The sequence below is a fragment of the Salvelinus fontinalis genome, chromosome 25 (genome assembly GCF_029448725.1).
Source record: "Salvelinus fontinalis isolate EN_2023a chromosome 25, ASM2944872v1, whole genome shotgun sequence".
Taxonomy (NCBI): Eukaryota; Metazoa; Chordata; class Actinopteri; order Salmoniformes; family Salmonidae; genus Salvelinus; species Salvelinus fontinalis.
In genome coordinates this window covers 28,925,160-28,950,486 of record NC_074689.1, presented here as the reverse complement: position 1 = coordinate 28,950,486, position 25,327 = coordinate 28,925,160, and the positions used below count along the sequence as shown (strand labels likewise).

Sequence of the window (25,327 nt, the reverse complement as noted above, 5' to 3'; positions counted from 1 at the left end):
ATAGTATTCTACTTCAATGTGCTCTGCTCACAAGAAAATCTCAGCGCGCAGTTTAGAGGGAACATTGTTTACAAGTATTCAATGTAATAATATACGTATAATATTTTGTTTTATCTTTATGGAGTGTGCCATGGCCTGCCAGTTCTGGGTGTTTACTTAGCTCTGTCAAAACTGGAGAATAGATGACTGCCGGCTTTACCAACAACAACAAATTGTGCATTTGCCGTAAGTGCAAGTAGTGAGATGCAGGTGAAAGCAGGTTAATTGAATTGGGCTTTAAAAATTGTGTATTGAGTGTGAGAGCATGTGCCAACTCTTGGCCCTCATTCTTTATTCTCCTCCACTTTTCCCACTTACTTTTCCCACTTGTGCTTCATGCATGATCAAATCTCACTGAGGGGTCTCAACTTGAATGTTTTTGCACAGGTTTGAGTGAGTGAGTGAGTGTGTGCATGCGTGCGTGCGTGCGTGCGTGCATGCACACACACCAACGCCAGCGTGACAGTACCCTTACATGTTACTCTTGTTATTCTTTTTTTTTAAATAAAGAGCATGTACTCAGCCCTATAGGTGTGGATCAAGCTGATGTGCCTCAGAACCAGTTTATGTACTCAGCCCTATAGGTGTGGATCAAGCTGATGTGCCTCAGAACCAGTTTATGTACTCAGCCCTATAGGTGTAGATCAATCTGATGTGCCTCAGAACCAGTTCATGTACTCAGCCCTATAAGTGTGGATCAAGCTGATGTGCCTCAGAACCAGTTTATGTACTCAGCCCTATAGGTGTGGATCAAGCTGATGTGCCTCAGAACCAGTTTATGTACTCAGCCCTATAAGTGTGGATCAATCTGATGTGCCTCAGAACCAGTTTATGTACTCAGCCCTATAGGTGTGGATCAAGCTGATGTGCCTCAGAACCAGTTCATGTACTCAGCCCTATAGGTGTGGATCAATCTGATGTGCCTCAGAACCAGTTTATGTACTCAGCCCTATAAGTGTGGATCAAGCTGATGTGCCTCAGAACCAGTTTATGTACTCAGCCCTATAGGTGTGGATCCAGCTGATGTGCCTCAGAACCAGTTTATGTACTCAGCCCTATAGGTGTGGATCAAGCTGATGTGCCTCAGAACCAGTTTATGTACTCAGCCCTATAGGTGTGGATCAAGCTGATGTGCCTCAGAACCAGTTTATGTACTCAGCCCTATAAGTGTGGATCAAGCTGATGTGCCTCAGAACCAGTTTATGTACTCAGCCCTATAGGTGTGGATCAAGCTGATGTGCCTCAGAACCAGTTTATGTACTCAGGACTATAAGTGTGGATCAATCTAATGTGCCTCAGAACCAGTTCATATACTCAGCCCTATAAGTGTGGATCAATCTGATGTGCCTCAGAACCAGTTCATGTACTCAGCCCTATAAGTGTGGATCAATATGATGTGCCTCAGAACCAGTTTATGTACTCAGCCCTATAGGTGTGGATCAAGCTGATGTGCCTCAGAACCAGTTTATGTACTCAGCCCTATAGGTGTGGATCAAGCTGATGTGCCTCAGAACCAGTTCATGTACTCAGCCCTATAAGTGTGGATCAATATGATGTGCCTCAGAACCAGTTCATGTACTCAGCCCTATAAGTGTGGATCAATATGATGTGCCTCAGAACCAGTTCATGTACTCAGCCCTATAAGTGTGGATCAATATGATGTGCCTCAGAACCAGTTTATGTACTCAGCCCTATAAGTGTGGATCAATCTGATGTGCCTCAGAACCAGTTTATGTACTCAGCCCTATAGGTGTGGATCAAGCTGATGTGCCTCAGAACCAGTTTATGTACTCATCCCTATAAGTGTGGATCAATATGATGTGCCTCAAAACCAGTTTATGTACTCAGCCGGGTTTGGGTTAATTCCACAAATTCAATTCTAATTAAATTCCCTCTCCCTGTAAATTCCATTTAATTCAATTCAAATTCCAGGTCAGTCTTTGAATTCAGATATAATTCAACTTCTCAACTCTAATGTTAGGTAAATTCCGAGAATGTAACTCGTAATTAAATATTATCCCTTACAATTCCACAAATTCCAATTTGAATTTAACTCCCTCAGGCTTTCCGACTGATCATGTCACTGTTCAGATAGCCTAGCTACAGTATCCTGGAAATATAGAAATACAAGTTGAAATGATACTAGGTGTATTAATTCCATTAACTGAGACATTTACAATTCCAATTCCATAACTTCAAGAATGTTGAAAATAGAATGGAATTCAATGTAAATTCTGCACTTCATGAATAAATTGAAGAATTGTATTTGAAATGAATATGGAATTGACCCCCAACCCTGGCATTCAGCCCTGTAGGTGTGGATTCATCTGATGTGTGAAAGAGGTCTTGAAGACAAACTCGTCTTCCAGCATTGACCCAGTGTTTGCTCTGACTGACAGGATATTTCCAGGTGAATACCATGATTCACTCATTCCCTGAAAAAAGATTAACTGTCATTTTCTGTTGTAAAGTGTTAAGTACAGAGGCATGTTTGGGCACCGCTTTGTGAGTTTCTAAAGGAAAAAGTGTATTTAAGGACAAATGTTGTTTCGCAATGTCCATAAGAAGAAGAACTTCTGAGATGTGTTGTATGGTGTATCATATTACAGCAGGTCACATACTGCAACACATTTTGAACAAACAGGTCATCCCAACTGGTCAACTGGGGACTTTATTTTCCACTGGACTTCTCTTACCTTATCATACACTGCAGGTTGTGATTTGAACAAAACAATTGCATGAAAACATTCCGACAGAGTAGTTCATTAATTTTGCTCTTAGGCATCCCGTTGGATACTCACACTGGTTAGAACACGAGGTAAACCTGTTAGCATTATGATTCAGATGACCTTGGTTGGACAGTTTTTGTTTCTTAGCAATGTGGGATTATGTGTCCTTTACTACAGCCATTTCCCAGCAACTATAAGACAAGTAAATAAAATGTAAGACAGAAATATTTAAATAAGTTATCTGCACATTTCTTGGACATATTCTGTTTTAAATTGTCAATAAAGTGGATATTTCAGCCCAGATTTTCCGTCTGCAGGTCTTGAGTTTTTGCTTCCGCTCAGTGGTTAAGAAGGCACTTCCAAATTAATTTAATTCACTGTCACCTAAATGTACGAAAATAAGAAAGGTAACCCATTTGCCATAATGCTTTGTGTACTCAGAAATGCATAGTTCGCAAAGTAATTTGTTGCATATTGAAAGCTTTTTTAAACTCGAACAAACATAGTTTAATAATGCATTGTGCTTTGAAGGTCCAGTGAGTGCATCATGTTTACAACACAGTAGACCTCAAACTATATTTTATGTAAAGTCTGATTTATGAATAGTTTGTGATAACAGAGTGGCTTTTACATCAAATTATATTTGAAAAGATTTGGCATGGGCATGGGCCCTCGGATCCTCAAAAAGTTCAAAAAGTTCTCCAGCTGCACCATCAAGAGCAACTTGACTCGCTGCATCACCGCTTGGTATGGCAAATGCACCACCCTCGACCACAAAATGCTACAGAGGGTGGTGCGGACAGCCCAGTACATCACTGGGACCGAGCTCCCTGCCATCCAGGACCTCTATATCAGGCGGTGTCAGAGGAAGGCCTGAAAAATTGCCAAAGACTTCTGCTACAATCCAGCAAACAAACATACGCAAACACACACACATACTTTCATACTTATCATTGGCTGATGCTACTCGGTTCTTTATTTTACTATTATTATTATTATCTATCCTGATGCCAAATCAAGTTACCCTGCCTTTATGTACAATAATCAAAAATATAAATGCAAAATGTAAAGTGTTGGCCCCATGTTTCATGAGCTGAAATAGAAGATCCCAGAAATGTTACATACGCACAAAACGCTGATTTATCTCAAATATTGAGCACAAATTTGTTTGATAGTGATTTCTCCTTTGACAAGATAATCTATCAACCTGACAGGTGGGGCTTGTCCTGAAGCTGATTAAACAGCCTGGTTATTACACAGGTGCGCCTTGTGCTGGAGACTGTAAAGGGCTACTCTAAAATGTGCCCCACGGTGGCAGTGGGGTTATGGTATGGGCAGGCATAAGCTACAGACAATGAACACAATTGTATTTTATCGACGGCAATTTGAATGCACAGAGAAACTGTGACGAGATCCTGATGCCCATTGTCATGCCATTCATCTGCCGTCATCACCTCATGTTTCAGCATGATAATGCACGGCCCCATGCCGCAAGGATCTTCTGTACAAATTTCCTGGAAGCTGAAAATGTCCCAGTTCTTCCATGGCCTGCATACTCACCAGACATGTCACCCATTGAGCATGTTTGTGATATTCTGGATTGACTTGTAAGACAGCGTGTTCCAGTTCCCGCCAATTTGCAGCAACTTCACACGGCCATTGAAGAGGAGTGGGACAACATTCCACAGGCCACAATCAACAGCCTGATCAACTCTTGCAAAGGAGATGTATCACACAGCATGAGGCAAATCGTGGCCACACAAGATTCCGAATGGTTTTCTGATCCACACCCTTACCTTTTCTTTAAGGTATCTGTGACCAACAGATGCATATCTGTATTCCCAGTCATGTGAAATCCATAGATTAGGGCCTAATTTATTTATTTCAATGGACTGATTTCCTCATATGAACTGTAACTTTAAAATTGTTGCATTTCTATTTTTGTTCAGAATACATAGTATATTTACCTCAAATACCTGGTACCCCTGGACAGAGATATGGTACTGGTACTCTGTGTATATAGCTTCATTATTTGTGTATATTATTACTCTTGCGTTATTTATATATTTGTAATAATTGTGTTATCATTGGGAAGGGCTCATAAGCAATAATTTCACAGTAAAGTCTAAACCTGTTGTATTCAGTGAATGTGACAAATAAAATATGATTTGATATGATTTCAAAAAACATAAAACACTATCAAATCTAAAATCTTGCCTTTACACAAGTTTCAAGGAAAAGTGACAAGACCGGATGTGAATCACTGCTATACTCATAAATCTTAATGTTCTAACTGTGCTGTACAGTAACTCGATTCAACAAGGGCCCTTTACCATTGTAGCGCTAATATCTACTGGGAGGGGATTAGGTAATTTGCTTTGGCTGAGAATCACGTCCCACTTGTTTTTGTGACAACACTAAACTACAATGTGTTCAGACCTGTATAACCATAATCAAATGCATGATCGACAATAAACGCATATAATGCCCTAGTAGGGGGTGTATGTTGCCGCAATGTTATTTTTTTAATTTATGTAATGTTTTTAATCACTGTGTTGCATTTAGGGCTTTGTATATACTTGCTCTGTGGTTGCACCATCAGCCTGCCATTTCCTGAATCTCAAACAAATTGTCCAGAACAAGTGAATAGTATGCCCAACTGTTTTCATAACATTTGTCATTGATGTGCAATCTGAGTACAGTATTCAATGGTATGTCTGATACATCCGATTTGTTGTGTCATCCAAATCAAGTGATCCCTTGATTGAGGAAATTGTTTCATGGAGACTGGTGCTGTGTGGGTTTATATCAAAACTGCAATTGTATTGCTCTGCCATTTAAAATCCTGGTTCACACCTACCAAGCTATGCACAGACAGTACCTGTCTGACCTCATCCTACCCTCCTGCCCCACCCATCACTCCTCCAGGTCAGTCTCCCTTCAGCAGACTCACAGCAAACTAAAAACTATGGGTGACAGGGCTTTGAGATGTGTGGCTCCTCGGCTGTGGAACGCACTTATAGCCACTGTCAGGGCTGCAGAGTCTCTGGCCTCGTTTAAGACAAAAGCTAAAGACAAAGCTGTCCAGAAAAGCTTTCAAGGTCCTATGTTAATTTAGTTCTCCTGTCCACCGGATCTGACAACACCTGTATATAGCTTTGATTGTTGTCTATTTACAATGTTCTGTGTTTTGGATTGTTCTTATTATTATAATTGTCTTTCTGATTTTCTTCAGAACCTTGGGTGTGAGCGAATTTCTTTACAAATGAAATGTGTTATTATTATTATTATTATTAGTTTAGAATAATACTTAGAGATGTATGATCTTAATTTGAACCAGTTTGCTACAGCAGGAAAATAATCCTGCAGCAACAGGAAATGTGAATTATAATTAATGGACATTTTTTGTAAGGGTTGATACATTTTTTGTTAGGGCAAATCATGTCTGGCATTTTAAAGGGGAAATTACAAACTGTAGATGCCTTTTTAAACCTCGTTTCCTGACGTGCAGGAAAATTCTCAGCAATTTGACAGGGAGAGTACAGATGTGCGAAGGTAGACTACAGTAGCTGAGAGGAGAATTTAAACTAATCCTACCTGCCTGGAGCAGGAGGAGGGTGGCACTTGTGGTTTATTTGAAGTTACCTGCAGCATTTGTGATTCATGATGGCTTGTCAAATCTAGAGGTCTTCACCAGGTTTGCCTTGTCAGGATCTTATTATTTTACCATATGCAAATGAACAACCTGGTCTCAGAGCATTTTGAAGGATTCTGTACGTAAATCAGAGACACTCCATTTAGTATTATATGCTACGTTTCATATGGTATGTATTCATTTGTGGATGTCCATCGCACGAGTTACAATTCATATTATATGTTACGAATTTGTCAAATGTACAATATATTAAACATTTGCAAAAAGTACAATATTTTAAGAATTCTGCCTAGGTGGCGAATGTAGCTTGCTAATGTTAGCTAGGCTAGGGGTTAAGGTTAGGTTAGGGCTAAGTTTAGGAGTTAAATTGAAGGGTTAAGGGTAGGGTTTGGGTAAGGGTTAGCTAAAAAGGCTATGGTTAGGGGAAGGGGGAAGGGTTAGCTAACATGTTAAGTAGTTGCAAAGTAGCTAAAATGTAGTAAGTAGTTGAAAAGTTGCTAAAATGCTACAGTTGTCCGTGATGAGATTCGAACGCGCAACCTTTGGGATGCTAGATCTTCACGTTATATCCCATCACTTAAGTTACCATCTATCGTATGTAACCATACCAAACAGTATTATACTAATTTAAGTGTCCCGGAATTACATTTACTATGTTACATCTAGTCTATGAGACCAGGCTGAAATGAAATACAGAGTTCGTTGACCTGCTCAACAACAGATCCTGCCACTCACCATAGAAGGGCATGTTGTGATAGCCTGAGTCTGCATTTCACATCTGATCACCTGACGATGCACATTTTAAGGAATAAGACGGTGTTTACTGACATTCCATTGTGAGTGAGCTGAAATGTCATAATAACATAATAACAACAACAAACATCTTCAACAAATAAACTGGTGTCTTATACAATAGCTTGCATTAAAGTAGCCTGGGCATACCTAGTCTACTTTACAATACGAACATAAACAACCGAAACAACGTGTTATTTGAAGGTTTAAATATTTGAGGCAAAGCCTATGACTGTGAAAGGCAATGCTTGAAATAACTATCGACTTACCTGCATTGCTGTCGAACGATCCTCCTTCCGAATGACGTCAAAACAGTTGAAAGTTGCTCCGACTGCTATTCTAGAGAAAAAAGAGAGGACCCTTCGCAGGGAAAAGAGAGAGTGCCAGCGCAACTAAGTCCCACGCAAACAGGCTACACCTATTACCTCCCCCTGGACGTAAAACGGGGTTAGATACATCACACAAACTTAGTATTGTTCGTCCAAGACTATGGACAAGTTTCTCCTGCAATTTCATTGAATTTAACACATTTTGGAAACAATGCGACCTGGAACTGGAATAGTTATTGCTGCCTTGTTCAGCCTGGGCTGCAGCATGACACTGACAGCGGACAAGAAAGGTAAGTGTGAGACCGACTTTATCACGTATATGCTTGTGGGGAATTTGGTAAAAATGGGAAATTAGTAGGGAATAGTAGGCTAGTCTAGGCTAATTACTTGAACGAAATGATGGACAACTATGAATGACAATTCTTGTGGATATAACACGGTATAACATATACATGTTTTAGGAGACATCGACAGCATGTTGCCTAATACTGAAGAAGTTTCACATGATTTCAAAAGCAACTCTCTCTATGGATCAGTAGAAAAGGGTACACATTAGTATGTATGGCTGATACACTTAAATAAATTGCATTTAAAAAAAAACTTTTTTAAATGAATAGTATAGTATTGACATATGCAAGCTATTTAGCCTACCTTTCTGAACACCTTTCAGATATTTACATAGAGCTCTACAATGTTGTTCCTGTCACTGCATTACTGTCTTAAAGTAATTGTCCAGTGTTTCCAGATTTTTATTAAATATGACCTATAATTAATAAGAATATGAGTGAAATAGTTTTCCTTCCCCCAAAATGTAATTAAGTATGTTAAAAAGCATGTTTTCTGATGTTGGAATGGTGTGGGCGTATACGTCATTAAAAATATGTATGCAAGTAGACTGCTGATTGGCCAGCTCGTCCTCCTAAGGAGGATGACATCAACCTCTATCAGGAAATAGCAAGCATTTTTAAATAGTCTGTTTGAGATACAAGTTTGAGGTGGGTTTTTTGAATGGTTTTTCTCTCCAATTTATGATGAGTCAACAACATTATTAGTTAACAAAATATGAACTTTTTAGATTTTCACTGGACAGTTAATTTAAGTCCATTTCTAAGCAAAATAATAATTGTCATATTCTGAACAGAAACACAATAAATTAAGCAAAAGTTGTATCACACAGTGGTAAAATGCTTCACTCCTTACACATCAAACATTACACCTAAAACTTCAAATTAAAATGCAACAGTCATCTTTATTTATTTTTTACCCAGTGGCAGATAGCCTAGCGGTTAAGAGCGTTGGGCCAGTAACCAAAAAGTAGACTTAGAGCCGACAAGGTGAAAAATCTGTTGATGAGCCCTTGAGCAAAGCACTTAACCCTATTTTCTCCTGTAAGTCGCTCTGTATAAGAGTGTCTGCTAAATGACTAAAATGTAAATGTAAAAATGGACATAAGTAACCCACAAGGAGTTGCAAAGCTGCTGTGAGACTGTCCAACCCTGCTCCTTGTCTAAACTGTCTTGGCACATTAGCCACCCCTGGGAAAGAGGAGACAAAATCTGGTACGGTGGTGTGCCAAAGTTTGTCTCCAGTCCAGATGGTGGTCATGACAGACAGCTGTCCCCTATGGAGCAGGGACTGCCCCATGTCCCCCTGGCTCCCCTGTGGACCTCCACTTGCAGTAGGAGACCCTCTAATCTGGCCATAGTGTTAGCTGTCTGTCAAAACACAGCAGATTGTTTGCTAGCAGGTTGTGGATATGTGTGATCTGGTTGGGTTTTTGTTTGGGGGTGTTGGGCAAAAGGCAGTGACACATTTCCATTCTAAACAAAATGGATGGAGCATGTTAGTATATATTCTATTCTATTTTACATTTCTTGATTTAATGTGCCGTCATACGGATAGTGTTAAAAGACCACTGGTTAAAAATAGCAACATTAGACATATTTAGCAGTCATTTATAAACTGTGATATAGAAGAAAGAACATATTCTGCCGGGAAGAATTCACAGTTGTGTTTGATGGAAATGTAGGGACTTGGAAATTCTACAGTGAGCCATTATAAAGTCTGATTTATTTAATAATCTATTGAGCACCAGGGAAGAAAGATTTTCCTTTTTAGTTACTAAAATGGATGCAAATTGAGCTATATAATGCTGACATGATTTTCTTATATGTTTCTGTAATTAAAAGACCTCTCATCATGAGAGAAAATAATTGAGTTATTGTTCTTCTTTGAGTCAGAATAGCTGACTGTACCTTTTCTTTGTCTGGCCTGACACAACAGCTTCAACAAAAGGTATATCTTGGAAGGACCCTTGCTTAATGCCCACACCCAAATTATCCTGGTTTGTGTGTGTGTGTGTGTGTGTGTTTTATGTGTGTTTTGTGTGTGTTTTGTGTGTGTGTGTGTGTGTGTGTGTGTGTGTGTGTGTGTGTGTGTGTGTGTGTGTGTGTGTGTGTGTGTGTGTGTGTGTGTGTGTGTGTGTGTGTGTGTGTGTGTGTATGCCAATTAGTGTTAATCTTTAGTACATTGTCTGAATTTATAAGACTGTTCCTGTGTCATAAACTTGACTCCTTAGTAATGTTCCCTCTGTTTCCACTATAACACAGACTTTTAAGAAGACATGTACAGAATTAGCATAGTTAATAATAAGGATCATTATATGTCAGTGTAATTGTGGTCCGTTCTCAATATCTTTTAAGAATTCAATAACTGAGTGATAATAGCAGTGTAACAATGTCCTTGATAAAATGAACACAGTTATTTAATGCAAGTAAATAGATGGAAGGGAAATGTGCATAGAGTTGATTGGAAGACCCATCTCAAATTGATGTAAGGAATGTCTTGTTCATATGACACTGGTTCAGTTTATACCAGGGATGCTGAAGTAACATTTGCTGTTGTTTTGATTCAATGAATGTTATTGTTCTCTAAATCTCTTGCCAGACTCTCAATGGCAGCTGTCAGCATTTAATCGTAATTTTATTGTGATAAGGGACATCATGGGTTTTGTTTTGTTACGCCACTCCGCCTGTGGCCTCGAACAGTTTTAAATACAGTCAAATCAGCCAGCCATACAGAGCTCATCAGACCTATACACATTAGAATTACAGTCCTGCAAAGCTGTAGGAGGTCTTTAATGAGTCACACAGTCAATGTACCAGCTTTTAATCCATTGACAGAACTTCCAGGCAGTCGCAAACATTCCAGGTCTTTAAGAACCCTGCGGAGCATACTGTAATGGTGTGGTATTATGGCTCACTACAGGTCTCACCTATTGTACAGGGGAAGAGTTAAAACAGCACACCAGAGGGCACACAACTGATTTTGAATGATTTTATAGAATGAGAAGGTAAGGTGGAACTCGTTCCGACAGTTTGTGACGTCAGTAATTGGGTTTAAAATGGCCTTCAAGTGGACATCCTCTATATATCCTGTCTGTATGTCAAGTCTTTGTGTCTGGTTCGGGTGTTCATAAAAACACCTACAGTATCAAGTATCTCAGTTTGAAATGCAATGCTAAGACACTAAACTCTTGCCTTAATTGTGACCTTGCCTACTTGCGTATCAACAACACAAAGTTCTCACAAAACATTTGAACGAAAGCACTCCATTTGAGAAAAAGAAACATTTCTTTCTTTCTTCCTCAAGATTAGAAAATCAGTTAAAGGAAAACTCCAAAAGATAGTTTTTGGGTGGAGTTTTCCTTTAAGTTCGTCTGCCTCACCTGTTCCAAAAACGTGTGGCGTCATGTTCTGGACTGCATTTCCCGAGGCTCCATTTATGACAGTATTTCTACCCATCAAACTGTGCACTCTAACCCTAACTGGAATGCTTGTAACGCCTCTGTTTCAAATCATGAAAGTATGGGCTCTATTCAATCTGGATTGCTGAAGTGTAATAGAAATGTGAAGGTGTTTTCTGATTGAGCCGAGATGTGCGTTTACCGTGAATGCAGTCTCCGCTAAAAAAAACATTGCCTTTAAATTTCAATCATGCTGCAACGTTGTACTTCAGTGATACAGACTGAATCGAGGCCTAAGTATCGAAGTACATTGAAAGGTTTGAAAGGAATTTCAATCAACTTTTGTTTTTTTAAAAGCTCGATGAGTGAAAGATTTTGATTGGTATGAATGTCATTGACATTTTCTTTTATATGTTCTTTAGACCCCTATCTAAAGGACACCTTATCAGTTCGACTGGGGGAACCTTAATGCTAGAATCCTTAAACAATTACAAAGTGCCTCTGTTAACGTAAAAAGCTGAGGGACGGGCCTGGTGAAAATGTAACCACTCTCAAATTAAGACAGAGCTATGGATGCAAGGACTGACCATCCATGATATCAAAATTATAGTTTTAACCATGTTTGGATGCTATGCAGTGTTTGTTAACATTTACATTGTTTACAACCATTGGAGTAAACAAGCTTATATTTTGAGTTCTCATGGGCTTCGACCATTGAACTAAGCAAATGAGGCATCTATAAGTTATATTCTTCAAGAATCAATAGGTATACAGTGTATAATTCATTTCTAAGACCTCCCTCCACAAAGAGTTACAGAAAGAGGTCCCAGATATACGACACTATATGACAGTAAATTGAACAGCATCCAAGCTGGTCAACAAATAACTTAAATATTTGTTTTTCCTCTTCCATGACTTGGCTTTTATTGTTTTAGTGTTGTTTAGCATCGATTTCAATAATCTGCCTAAATACTTCAGTGTCAACAGCATTAGTTCTAATCAGCTATGTCTATGGCACAACAAGGGCACTGTCCAGCATTGGCATTTGGCTCTAGGGTCTGTCAAAATACTGTCTTCTCAAGCATACGTCGGCTATTCCCAGAACTACAAGTCCTCTCCAACCCAGAAGCCAAGCTTTCTCATTGACGTTTTCACAAGACTAAATCGATCTTTTGAGATAATTCACGTAAATCACTATTTACTGGAAATTGATTAGAAATCAATCCAAACACTAACATTTAATATTTGATGCCACATACAATTTCAAGAACAATGTAAATACAGAACGTGTTAGCCATTTAGGCATCATCTGTTATTGAGTGTGTGGAGAGTGAACAATGTTCCATTGATTTCAAGCCTGATTATCCAAATGTATCACCCAGGGGGAGGTCACTTGGGAGTTTGTCCACTCTGTAACACTTATCGGTGTTAGTCCAATATCTCACTAATCACAGCTGATCTGTTGGCTGAATTGCAATGGACTTATTTTGCTTGAAAATTACTGGACTCGTTATTGAAACAGCTCTGAAGTCTTAAGTCTTCAGAACAAAATTATACAATAAAGATGAAATTATGTTTACTGTAAAATTAAGAGTTTAATCATTTAGATTTAAAAAAAAAATTATACCCAACTGAAGAAAAAAAACAAGTGCGAACTCTGCACCTGGTGCAAACACTTCTAGATATAGGTCTATCTATTTGTACATTAGCAGACATAAATTTTTGTGTTGTCCCCTGTGCTTGATCTCATTATTTTAATTTGGCACATCATCAGAAAAGTAATTTATGGGACAGATCATGCTGCATTAGTTTTGTTTGGGAAAATACCACCCATTTCCCAGGAGAAGTACCGTATCCCTTAATAAACCAATGTCTCTGTTTAAAAAGATCATGGTCAGGCTAATATTTAACACGTTTGTTGATGTTGTACTTATGTCCAGAAATAACTACAGACATTGGTGTGTTAAAGTAGAACAGGAGTGTTCAACCCTCCTCCTGGAGAGCTGCTGGGTCTGCAGGCTTTTCCCCCAGTCCTGCTTTACACTCTGGAAAAGCTTTTTCCCCAGTCCTGCTTTACACTCAGGAAAGGCTTTTCCCCAGTCCTGCTTTACACTCAGGAAAGGCTTTTTCCCCAGTCCTGCTTTACACTCAGGAAAGGCTTTTTCCCCAGTCCTGCTTTACACTCAGGAAAGGCTTTTTCCCCAGTCCTGCTTTACATTCAGGAAAGGCTTTTTCCCCAGTCCTGCTTTACACTCAGGAAAGGTTTTTTCCCCAGTCCTGCTTTACACTCAGGAAAGGCTTTTTCCCCAGTCCTGCTTTACACTCAGGAAAGGCTTTTTCCCCAGTCCTGCTTTACACTCAGGAAAGGCTTTTTCCCCAGTCCTGCTTTACACTCAGGAAAGGCTTTTTCCCCAGTCCTGCTTTATACTCAGGAAAGGCTTTTTCCCCAGTCCTGCTTTACACTCAGGAAAGGCTTTTTCCCCAGTCCTGCTTTACACTCTGGAAAGGCTTTTTCCCCAGTCCTGCTTTACACTCTGGAAAGGCTTTTTCCCCAGTCCTGCTTTACACTCTGGAAAGGCTTTTTCCCCAGTAATGCTTTACACTCAGGAAAGGCTTTTTCCCCAGTCCTGCTTTACACTCAGGAAAGGCTTTTTCCCCAGTAATGCTTTACACTCAGGAAAGGCTTTTTCCCCAGTCCTGCTTTACACTCAGGAAAGCCTTTTTCCCCAGTCCTGCTTTACATTCAGGAAAGGCTTTTCCCCCAGTCCTGCTTTACTGTAAAGGCAGTCATTGTTGTTCTCCCCCTTAGACGAGAAGGAGCATGGATAGGACCAAGATGCGGATTGAGGGAAATAAGCCATCTTTTAATGAAAAACAGCAAACAAGACACTACAAACTACAAAACAACAAACGTGACTAACCTTCAACTGTCCTGTAAGGACACAGGAACAAACACCCACAAAACACCAGTGAAACCCTGGCTGCCTTTGTATGACTCTCAATTAGAGACAAACAATACACACCTGTCTCTAATTGAGAATCATACCAGGCCGAACACAAAACCCCACATAGAAATACAAACATAGACAAACCCACCCAACTCACGCCCTGACCAAATAAAATGAATACAAAACAAAGGAAAACAGGTCAGGAACGTGACATTTACATTCAGGAAAGGCTTTTCCCCAGTCCTGCTTTACACTCAGGAAAGGCTTTTTCCCCAGTCCTGCTTTACACTCTGGAAAGGCTTTTCCCCAGTAATGCTTTACACTCAGGAAAGGCTTTTTCCCCAGTCCTGCTTTACACTCAGGATAGGCTTTTTCCCCAGTCCTGCTTTACACTCTGGAAAGGCTTTTTCCCCAGTCCTGCTTTACACTCAAGAGAGGCTTTTTCCCCAGTCCTGCTTTACACTCAGGAAAGGCTTTTTCCCCAATCCTGCTTTACACTCAGGAAAGGCTTTTTCCCCAGTCCTGCTTTACACTCAGGAGAGGCTTTTTCCCCAGTAATGCTTTATACTCAGGAAAGGCTTTTTCCCCAGTCCTGCTTTACACTCTGGAAAGGCTTTTTCCCCAGTCCTGCTTTACACTCTGGAAAGGCTTTTTCCCCAGTAATGCTTTACACTCTGGAATTTTACTAATCAAGATACGAAGCTGATACTGGTGTGTTAGGACAGGGCTGGAGCAAAAACCTGCCTATCCAGTAGTTCTCCAGGAAGAGTGTTGGCCGCCCCTGGAGTAGAGATTCTCACTTGGCTTGAGTTTCAAGTATACTGTCATAACTTTGGTGATATATAGTTGTTTTCTTCAAATTGTCTGAATCCTGTCAGTATCAAAACAGGTTTAACTAAAATATACACTGTGTACACTGTGAATGTAGGGTCCTTTTTGAGATGTAATAGGAATTTTAGAAAACACTTAGTAGTATGTAGTAACAAATATGTAGTAACAAATAAACCATTATGCTATCTTATTTCATCTGAAAGGTGTTTCTGTACATGTATGTTCCACCTCCTTGTTAACTGCACTATTTCATTTAAAGCAGTCCTAATGTCATTTTCAAAGAAAAAGAATATAAAGCTGCAGGTACACCTTTCTGTCTCTGTTGGCAACATTTACTTAAAGGGGAACTTCTTTGTACTTAAAGTGGAACTGCTCAGTGAATAATATTCTTGTCTCTCGCTACGTACTCTGGGAGAGACAGGGAGACATCTAAAGCCTGATCTCAAAATCTCGAGTCCAAAGTGTTGTGAAATACTGGCTTGTGGGGGAAAACAAAAATCCTGTCGCTGGGTTGATTCTTCTTATGTGGTGTTGTTTTCATATGTAAATTATTCAGACCAGTCAGTCATGGTGATTAAATGCGAGACATTCACCCAGGAGAGAACAGATTTTGTGTTCCTATTGAGATAAGAAGCTACAAAGCCCTTCTATTCGTTAAGAGAGTGACATACCCCTCTTGCTGTTTCAGCACAGGTGTCAGAAAGCAGATTACAGTTTTTTTTGTGAAAGACTCAATTTAGACCCAATTCTTAGAATGAATCTGGATCTTAGATTACTATTGCGTAGTGAAACACACCTTATTTTTCACAAAAGACAGGAAATGAATCCAAAATAAAGTCAGAAGGGAGACAGCATGGATTATATGACAGTGAGTCTGTGAAGGAGTGAATGCATTTGTGACTTACTAGATGTGTGACAGAGTAAGCTAATTTGTTTGAAGATCTAATTAATTATGTTTCCTCAAACCAATTCCCTGCCATTTTACTCGTATGTTTGTTTCCTCCCATTTAAATCTTCCTTCCTGCTTTGACAAACAAGGCCTGTTTTTTTAATCCTCGTTGTCATGCCATGTTGAAACATCAGGGTCACCTGCCTCTGCCTCAGTTCAGTGTTGACTTTGACAGATTTCACCTTCCAGTCTTCACTGAGGTCATTTCCAGCAAAACCCAAATCAAACATCCCTGAACTGCCATAGCACGGGTGGGTCAAAGAACATGTACTGTACATAACAAGTGATAGATGGGTCACTTGACTCCTGTGCTTGATGTGGGAGGAGGAGAAAAACACTTTAGAATTTCTGCTCTGCTCTAGATCAGAATCAATAACGTTCTTGTGATGCTAAGTGGTGGGCTTCAATCTAAATTGTAAATAACATACTTTAAATCGTAAATCTGTTTACATACTGTAAATCGTAAACCCCATAGGGTTTGTTTGACCGATGTTGGACTTCATGAAAGTGATGTTCTGTATTTTAAAGTGATTTGCCAGGTTGCTAATATACATGTGTCATCAATTGTAGGGTCTGACTAGGGCATAGACACTAGACTGCAGCTTTGTTATTTTTACACTGATCCGAATGGTTGTGAATTGATGACCCACACTTGAGGTGAGGGATGTGCCAACAAGTGAAAAGTTGCCTTTTCTTGCAGGAAACGACCGATTCATTTGTGTTTATGTATGCATTGTGCATTGGTACAATAGTCATGCAACTTTACAGCATCAGTATTTCGACATTCGTTCCCGTTACAGAGATAATCTGGAATTGGTACATCCATTTCTGGCTTTAGGGGAATGCAGTTAAATGGTAGAGGAACAGGTTATAGATTATGCCTTAAAACTGATTATTGTAATCAAGTCAAATTAGCGTCACAGGAAAATGATTTCTCCTGATTATTTAATTTAGAAAGATAGTAGCGTGCTATGTAGGCCTGTGCATACTAACATGTTAACTTTGGTATTACTTGGATGCGTGCCAGGCACTAGCCAGGGCACTTGACTCTTTCTGCATTCAACAAAGTTAGCCATATCAATGCCTTGCCAATGCAAGACAACAACTAGTTAGCTAAAGCCAAAACAGACTGGCACCCAAGCTAGCCAAACACACCCCTATAATTCAACAGATGGTAAAAAAAACTCTAAAAAGACATTCGGAATTGGTACCACCCTCTATTCTTGCTGATACCACGTTCCCATAATAGACACAGAGAGAGTGATATATAAAGACCGTGGTGAAAGAAAAAGAGTGTTAAAGATAAAACCAAGGATTGAACGGCCAAACACAAAAAACGCGGTCGACAGCCTTTTGAATGAGGGTAAACAACAGAAAGTCCAAGTTCTCTGGCCTTGACAGGGGAACACAGGGGATAAATCTGTTGGCCAATTAACTGAGCCGTGTGCTGCTACTTCAAATGCAGTCCACTGCCTGCCACTGAGATTTACACGCTTTTCATCTGCGGGCTTTAGGGGAGAAAGAGTTCGATTTTAATCAGTCCACAGCATATTTATATTAGTGCCTCGTGGGATTGTTTATGCAAAATAAAAAAATAAACAGATCCTTTCAACACCTTTCATGCGCTGTCCACACAGCACCGGACCTGGGTTCTAGTAGTGTAAATACTTTTAAATAGTTTTAGCTGTGCTTGACTGAGCATACCTGGCACAACTGAACCAATGGAATAGCCCCAAAAGTGCCAACACAACCCATCATGCTCTCAAGGCAGGTTCAAGCAAACACTCAAAATATTTGAAAGATTTTAAGCACTATTTGAATCCAGGTCTGTTGTGCATACTCACTCAGCACGGTGGTTTGCGCTAACGTTATTATACCAGAGATAGCCAGGCTATCGGCCCATTCTCCTTAGAAGACCACCGATTAAACTACAGTAAAAATAGCACTTGAGGAGTGATTAAATTGTGTTCAGCTGTTGAATGCGGAATGAGGCAGCCGTCAGTTTGTTGTTTTATAAAGTTTTGAAAGTGTCTGAAAAAGTGTTGTATTGTAAACGTTTGGTTACTAGCTAGCTACCTTTTGATTTGGATCCCGTGACGCGGTTGGCATCAGTTGCTGGGACTGCTGCTATCTGTCCAGGGATCCTGCTGACCGAGGGTCTTTTGATGAGCTGCTATCAAGCTAGCGGGGTTTCCTTGAGGGCTTGAACGCAGCCCGCGACGTGGTTAGCCCTTGTGGCTGGAACCGTGGATTGTCCTGTGCTTGGGGCTGTCTACATCCCTACAGTTTGTTGCTGTTTCCATCTTCCCTTTGACCTGCCCTGTCCGGAATTGCGGGGTGTAACAGCATAGCCTACGTTGCTACCATTATAAAAACCAAATCCAGTGGGAGTATCGTTGAGGACAGTGGGGTCTCTATCACAGGTGAAAGATATTTTAAACAAACTAAAAGAGTTCTACAAGCAGTTGTTACAGCAATAAGAAAATAGCTTGTTGTGTTGTGTCCAAATACTGGTAGAGTCAACTAATAAAAGGATGGACGACCTGACCAGAGAGGTCCAGGACCTGAAGAACAGTTTGCAGTTCCCCAGGGTCAGCTCCATGAGTTTAAACAGGAGAACGAAGTTGACAGCAATCTGTAAGTCATTGAGTGAGGAGATTAGTTCTGTATGTGAATTCACGATATAGTTTCATATAAATTCCAAATAGTTTGCATAGTCAACTTACGCACAGCTCTAACACACACACTTACCCCACCAGACATGCCACCAGGGGTCTTTTCATAGTCCCCAAATCCAGAACAAATTCAAGAAAGCGTACAGTATTATATAGACATTATTGCATGGAACTCCATTCCATCTCATATTGCTCAAATGAACAGCAAACCTGGTTTAAAAAAATAGATAAAGCAACACCTCTCCCCTATTTGACCTAGATATTTTGTGTGTATGTATCCTTTATCTAACTAGGCGAGTCAGTTAAGAACAAATTATTATTTACAATGACAGCCTACCCCAGACAACACTGGGCCAATTGTGCACTGCCCTATGGGACTCCAAGTCACAGCCAGATGTGATACAGCCTGGACTTGAACCAAGGACGGTAGTGACACCTCTTTCACTGAGATGCAGTGTCTTAGACCACTGCACCACTCAGGAGCCTGAGTGATATGTAGGCTATGTGTACCGTTTTTAAATGTATATAGTTCTGCCCTGGAGCTGTTCTTGTCTATAAATGCTCTGTATTATGTAATGTTTCATGTTCTGTGGCTTTCACAAAAGCTAATGGGGATCCTAATAAAATACCCCAAAAAACGGTCACGGTCAGTAACACCCCAACGACCGGGTGTTACTATAACAGGGTTAAAAACAAGAATTTTGCAGGAATTGAATGCAACGTAACTGTATTATTGAGTCAATGAGGGGGGGGCTAATGGCTTTTATGCACTTTCCTTCGAATAAATGTATAACACCAATAGAATGGATTCACCTCAATACCACATACATTTGCATCAGCAATTGCTCCATAACCAATCATCCAGGTTCACAGTGGAAGAGATCTTTTAAAGAAGAGTCTTTTAAATCTCTCTGTAACCAATCTTGGGAAGGTAAACGCTGATTATGGTGAGCACGTCATGTATCTGCCCCATTTCTAATGCCCACTCTGTTAAGTCAACATAGCGTTTATTTACTCAGATTGCCCTAGACCTACACACTGATTTTATGGTCTGCATGATGTGAAATATCTAGTCATCTATAACTGTAAAAGTGAATGTAGAAACCCATGCCTCTAAAGAATGTGAGGGAAACCGCAGGGGAAGCGGCTTGTTCAGTCAGATCCCGCTGCTCAGGTATCATTTTGTAGGTTCAAACATTCAGATAGGCAAGTACATGCACTCAGGCCAGGGTGGAGCAGGCTTTTGCTCCAACCAAACAGTCACACAGCTGATTCAGCTAATTCACTTCCTTTCACTAACTATTTAACAGATTTGTTGTATCAGGTGTGTTACTGCTTTGACTAGAGGGAAAGCCTGCAGCCATACCGGCCCTCTGCGGATAAGAGTTTTGGGACTATTCCATTGGTTCCATTGCACCAGGCAAGCTCAATCAAGCTCAGCTAAAGTATTTGAAAGATTTGCTTGATTTGAACACAGGTCGAAATTAAATTAACTCGACACAGATTAGGTAATTAGTATTAACGTAATTCGGTGGATGCCGATAAGACCTTCACTAGTGCTGTAAGTCAGTAGGTGCAGATTCTAGACTCTTAATGTAATTCTTAAGGCAGGCTGTCCAGAGTCGCAGCAGGGCAATTGAGGCTATTTTTAATAGATTACGTTAGGGATATACTGTGGCAGGAGATGGGGTCAAGCATTCGCTATTATTAAATGAGATAGTTTGGTGCAATAAGGCAGCCCCAGCCAACTGGGGTGGCAGGTAGCCTAGGGGTTGGAGTGTTGGGCCAATAACCGAAAGGTTACTGGATCGAATCCCGAGCTGACAAAGTAATAATCTGTTGCTCTGCCCCTGAACAAGGCAGTTAACCCACTGTTCCCCGGTAGACCGTCATTGGAAATAATAATTTGTTCTTAACTGACTTGCCAAGTTAAAATATGAAAAATAATATGAGAATAGACTTAACACCATGGAGCTGAAGGGCAGACTGTATCATACACTATGACCACTGTTACTGTAATATACAGCCTACTTGCATCTTTAACTTAGGACCACCAAAGCTATCCAAACACCAGGTTCATGGTACAACACAAGAAGAAGTGTTATCGTCAATGTCCTACTGTCATTCTCTTAGGGCCCGATTCAGAGTTGCAATATACATGTGCAACTCAGACTTATTGTCAATTGGAAGACATAATTTAAGATGCCCTTAGATTGATACATGCCACAGGTGTGGGCATGTTGTGGTATGTATCAAGTATGGTGGTTGTGTTGTTTTTGTGGTGTGTCTGTTTATTTCACTTTCATATCTGCTTTGTTGTTTGTACTTACATAAAAGATTAAAATAGAGATGTTCAAGATGCCCTTAGCCATTTAGACAGCAGGACTGAGGGCAATTCAGCAAGATAGGACATTTTCAGCAGGAGCAATGAATGAAACAGGAAGGGACATTACTTTCCTTCTTTCTCCTCCCTCCTTCAGCCAGCAGTCTGAGAGACTGTTTAGAGACATCAGTGGTGAGTGGGCAGGCCAACCCATTTTCTGTGTGAATTGAAGGAGTGCGACTATGTGTTTCTGCAAGAGAGAGTGTCCTCTTGGGGTCAAGCATTCGCTATGACCCCCCACTCACTCCTCGTTCCCCCATCCCTCCCGCTCTACCATTGCGCAGAGGATACATGGCACAGACTCAGGAAATTCCACACTTCTCTGTGAGGAGGGAGCGGAGAGGCAGGAGCACAGGAGTGGGCAGAGGAGAACTCTGGAGGAGGAGAGAGGTCATCTGTGGACTGTATACGAATGGAAAGTATGACTTATAGTTTGTCTTGGTTCCCACTCTGCTACCCATAGTAGCTCAGAACTTGTATGGCAGCCTTACATTGCAACACATATTCTCACACAGAGGACTTCTTCCGGCAGTGAATATACAGTCTACAGTCTACACCCCCCCACCCCCCACCCCTCACATTGTATAGTGTTACAAAGTGGGATTCAAACTTTTTTTGTCATCTACACAAAATACCTCGGTCAAAGTGGAAGAAAAAGTATATATATATTTTTTAAAGATAATACACCTAATATACCTTGTTAAGATAAGTATTCACCCCCCTGAATCAATACATGTTAGAATCACCTTTGGCAGCGATTACAGCTGTGAGTCTTCTTGGCTACATCTTATAAGAGCTTTGCCCACCTGTATTGTGCAATATTTGCCCATTATTCTTTTTAAAAATCTTCAAGCTCTTTCAAGGTGTTGGGGATCATGCCTAGACAACAATTTTCAGGTCTTGCCATAGATTTTCATGCAGACTTAAACTGCCTTGTTGCGTACTGTACATATGCATATTTTGGAATATTTTGTTGATCCATCCTCAGCTTTCTTTGCACTTAGTGAGACTCTCATCTGTTTTTCAACAGGAAAATGACCCAAAACCCACTTCCAGGCTGTGTAAGGAGAGTGATGGAGTGCTGCATCAGATGACCTGGCCTCCACAATCACCCGACCTCAACCCAATTGAGATGGTTTGGGATGAGTTGGACCGCAAAGTGAAGAAAAAGCAGCCAAAAAGTGCTCAACATGTGGGAACTCCTTCAAGACTGTTGGAAAAGCATTCCACATGAAGCTGGTTGAGAGATTGCTAAGAGTGTGCAAAGCTGTCATCAAGGCAAAGTGTGGCTACTTTGAAGAACGGAAAATATAAAATATATTTTGATTTGCTTAACACTTTTTTGGTGACTACATGATTCCATATGTGTTTTTTCATAGTGTTGATGTCTTCACTATAATTATACAATGTAGAAAATAGTAAAAAAATAAAGAAAATCCCTTGAATGAGTAGGTGTGTCCAAACTTTTGACTGGTACTGTATACACTTTTACAGTATTTTGTGTAGATCAATGACCAAAAATTACAATTGAATCTATTTCAATCCCACTTTTTAATGCACCAAAATGTTAAAACAGTTCAAGGGGGTGTAGACATTCTATAGGCACTGTATGTGATGGGTCCCATAGCACTTGAACAGAAGGAAACTTGCTCACTCTCGAAACTATTCTAGTGTCTCATTTGGCCTTTCAGAGTCATCCAGCTGCAGCCTGTAACATATCATATTTGGAAATTGAATATAAACTCTAGGTCTATATTTCCAGCTAAGACAAATTAACTGCAATGCCTCATACAGCAAACATTGAACTTGCAATGTCAGCTAAATGAACTCATACGGTGGGTGTACAGAAGAAATAAAACGATTGAGATTGCAAAATCTCTCTCATATAGACCCCACCCAGTACAACACACACAGGAACTTCTTCCTATGCAGTCTGGCATGGCCTTGCAGTGGAGGCTTTCCAAGTCAAACAATCAACTAAAACCTGTTCTTCAGAAACAAAGCAGGAGGATCACAGAGAGCTAAACCAGAGAAGATAGCACGCTTTACATCACTGGAATCCAAAGTCATATTAGCAGTCTAATTTATCTTCTCATGCCCCATCTCTTTCACTTAAGGTTTTTAACTAATTGCTCTAATAGTCAACTGTGAACTACAGTCATTGAAAAAAATAGCCCTTGCACACCTACTTTGTGTATGTTTGAAAAAGAAGAAACCAGCATACTGGTGTTCTTGAATACTTCACAATTTTATTCAAATTGGAGCATATAAGATGGCCAGTGTGCTACGAGCAGCAGCAGAGTGCAGGGGAGAGTTTTTGTGAAAGGGAGGATGAGTTCAACACACTGGTGTGATTGAAGGAGTGGGAAGGGAGGATGAGTTCAGTGGTGTAAACTACTTAAGTAAAAATACTTTAAAGTACTACTTAAGGAGTTTTTTGGGGTGTCTGTACTTTACTTTACTATTTATATTTTACTTCACTACATTCCTAAAGAAAATAATGTACTTTTTACTCCATACATTTTCCCTGACACCCAAAAATACTTGTTACATTTTGAATGCTTAACAGGACAGGAAAATGGTCCAATTCACACACTTATCAAGAGAACATCCCTGTCATCTCTACTACCTCTGATCTGGTGGACTCACTAAACACAAATGCTTTGTTTGTAAATTATGTCTGAGTGTCTAAGACTATCAGTAAAATAAATTTAAAAAATGAAAATAGTGCCATCTGCTTTGCCTAATTCAAGGAATTTGAAAGGATTTATACTTTTACTTTTGATACTTAAGTATATTTTTGAAATTACATTTACTTTTGATCCTTAAGTATATTTAAAATTAAATACTTTTAGACTTTTAGTCAAGTAGTATATTACTGGGTGACTTTCACTCTTACAGGGGGGAGGGTACTGGAACAGGAGGGAGGGTACTGGAACGGGGCGGTGGGTACTGGAACAGGAGGGAGACTACTGGAACAGGAGGGAGGGTACTGGAACAGGAGGGGGGGTACTGGAACGGGGCGGTGGGTACTGGAACAGGAGAGGGGGGATACAGAGCAGGAGGGGGTGAGATACTGGAACAGGAGGGGGTGAGATACTGGAACAGGAGAGGGGGGATACAGAGCAGGAGGGGGTGAGATACTGGAACAGGAGGGAGGGTACTGGAACGGGGCGGTGGGTACTGGAAACGGAGAGGGGGGATACAGAACAGGAGGGGGTGAGATACTGGAACAGGAGGGGGTGAGATACTGGAACAGGAGGGAGGGTACTGGAACAGGAGAGGGGGGATACAGAGCAGGAGGGGGTGAGATACTGGAACAGGAGGGAGGGTACTGGAAACAGAGAGGGGGGATACAGAACAGGAGGGGGTGAGATACTGGAACAGGAGGGAGGGTACTGGAAACAGAGAGGGGGGATACAGAACAGGAGGGGGTGAGATACTGGAACAGGAGGGAGGGTACTGGAACAGGAGAGGGGGGATACAGAACAGGAGGGGGTGAGATACTGGAACAGGAGGGAGGGTACTGGAAACAGAGAGGGGGGATACAGAGCAGGAGGGGGTGAGATACTGGAACAGGAGGGGGGTACTGGAAACAGAGAGGGGGGATACAGAACAGGAGGGGGTGAGATACTGGAACAGGAGGGGGGGTACTGGAACGGGGCGGTGGGTACTGGAACAGGAGAGGGGGGATACAGAACAGGAGGGGGGTACTGGAAACAGAGAGGGGGGATACGGAACAGGAGGGGGTGAGATACTGGAACAGGAGGGGGGTACTGGAAACAGAGAGGGGGGATACGGAACAGGAGGGGGTGAGATACTGGAACAGGAGGGGGGGTACTGGAACGGGGCGGTGGGTACTGGAACAGGAGAGGGGGGATACAGAACAGGAGGGGGGTACTGGAAACAGAGAGGGGGGATACGGAACAGGAGGGGGTGAGATACTGGAACAGGAGGGGGGTACTGGAACGGGGCGGTGGGTACTGGAACAGAGGGGGAACTGGAAAGGGGGTGATACTGGAACAGGAGAGGGGGGATACAGAGCAGGAGGGGGTGAGATACTGGAACAGGAGGGGGAGATATACTAGAACAGTAGGGGGAGGGATACTGGACCAGTAGGGGTGAGGGATACTGGAACAGTAGGGGGAGGGATACTGGAACAGTAGGGGGAGGGATACTGGAACAGTAGGGGGAGGGATACTGGAACAGTAGGGGGAGGGATACTGGACCAGTAGGGGGAGGGATACTGGAA

The 25,327-nt window shown here is 41.0% G+C and overlaps 2 protein-coding genes across 2 annotated transcripts in view; both read left to right on the top strand.

Moving 5' to 3' along the window:
- The first annotated feature begins 7,549 nt into the window (after positions 1 to 7,549).
- Positions 7,550 to 25,327, top strand: part of LOC129823074 (melanoma receptor tyrosine-protein kinase-like) — a 44,891-nt gene continuing 27,113 nt past the window's right edge. The window contains exon 1 of the mRNA XM_055881801.1: positions 7,550 to 7,834. Within this exon, the coding sequence (XP_055737776.1) occupies positions 7,756 to 7,834 (79 nt within the window). The 5' untranslated portion in view covers positions 7,550 to 7,755. The remainder of the gene's footprint in view (positions 7,835 to 25,327) is intronic.
- LOC129823077 (uncharacterized) lies at positions 7,841 to 22,524 on the top strand. The gene is made up of 2 exons (XM_055881806.1): positions 7,841 to 21,494; positions 22,106 to 22,524. The coding sequence occupies exon 1, from the start codon at positions 13,159 to 13,161 to the stop codon at positions 14,068 to 14,070; it is 912 nt and encodes a 303-aa protein (XP_055737781.1). The 5' UTR covers positions 7,841 to 13,158; the 3' UTR covers positions 14,071 to 21,494; positions 22,106 to 22,524.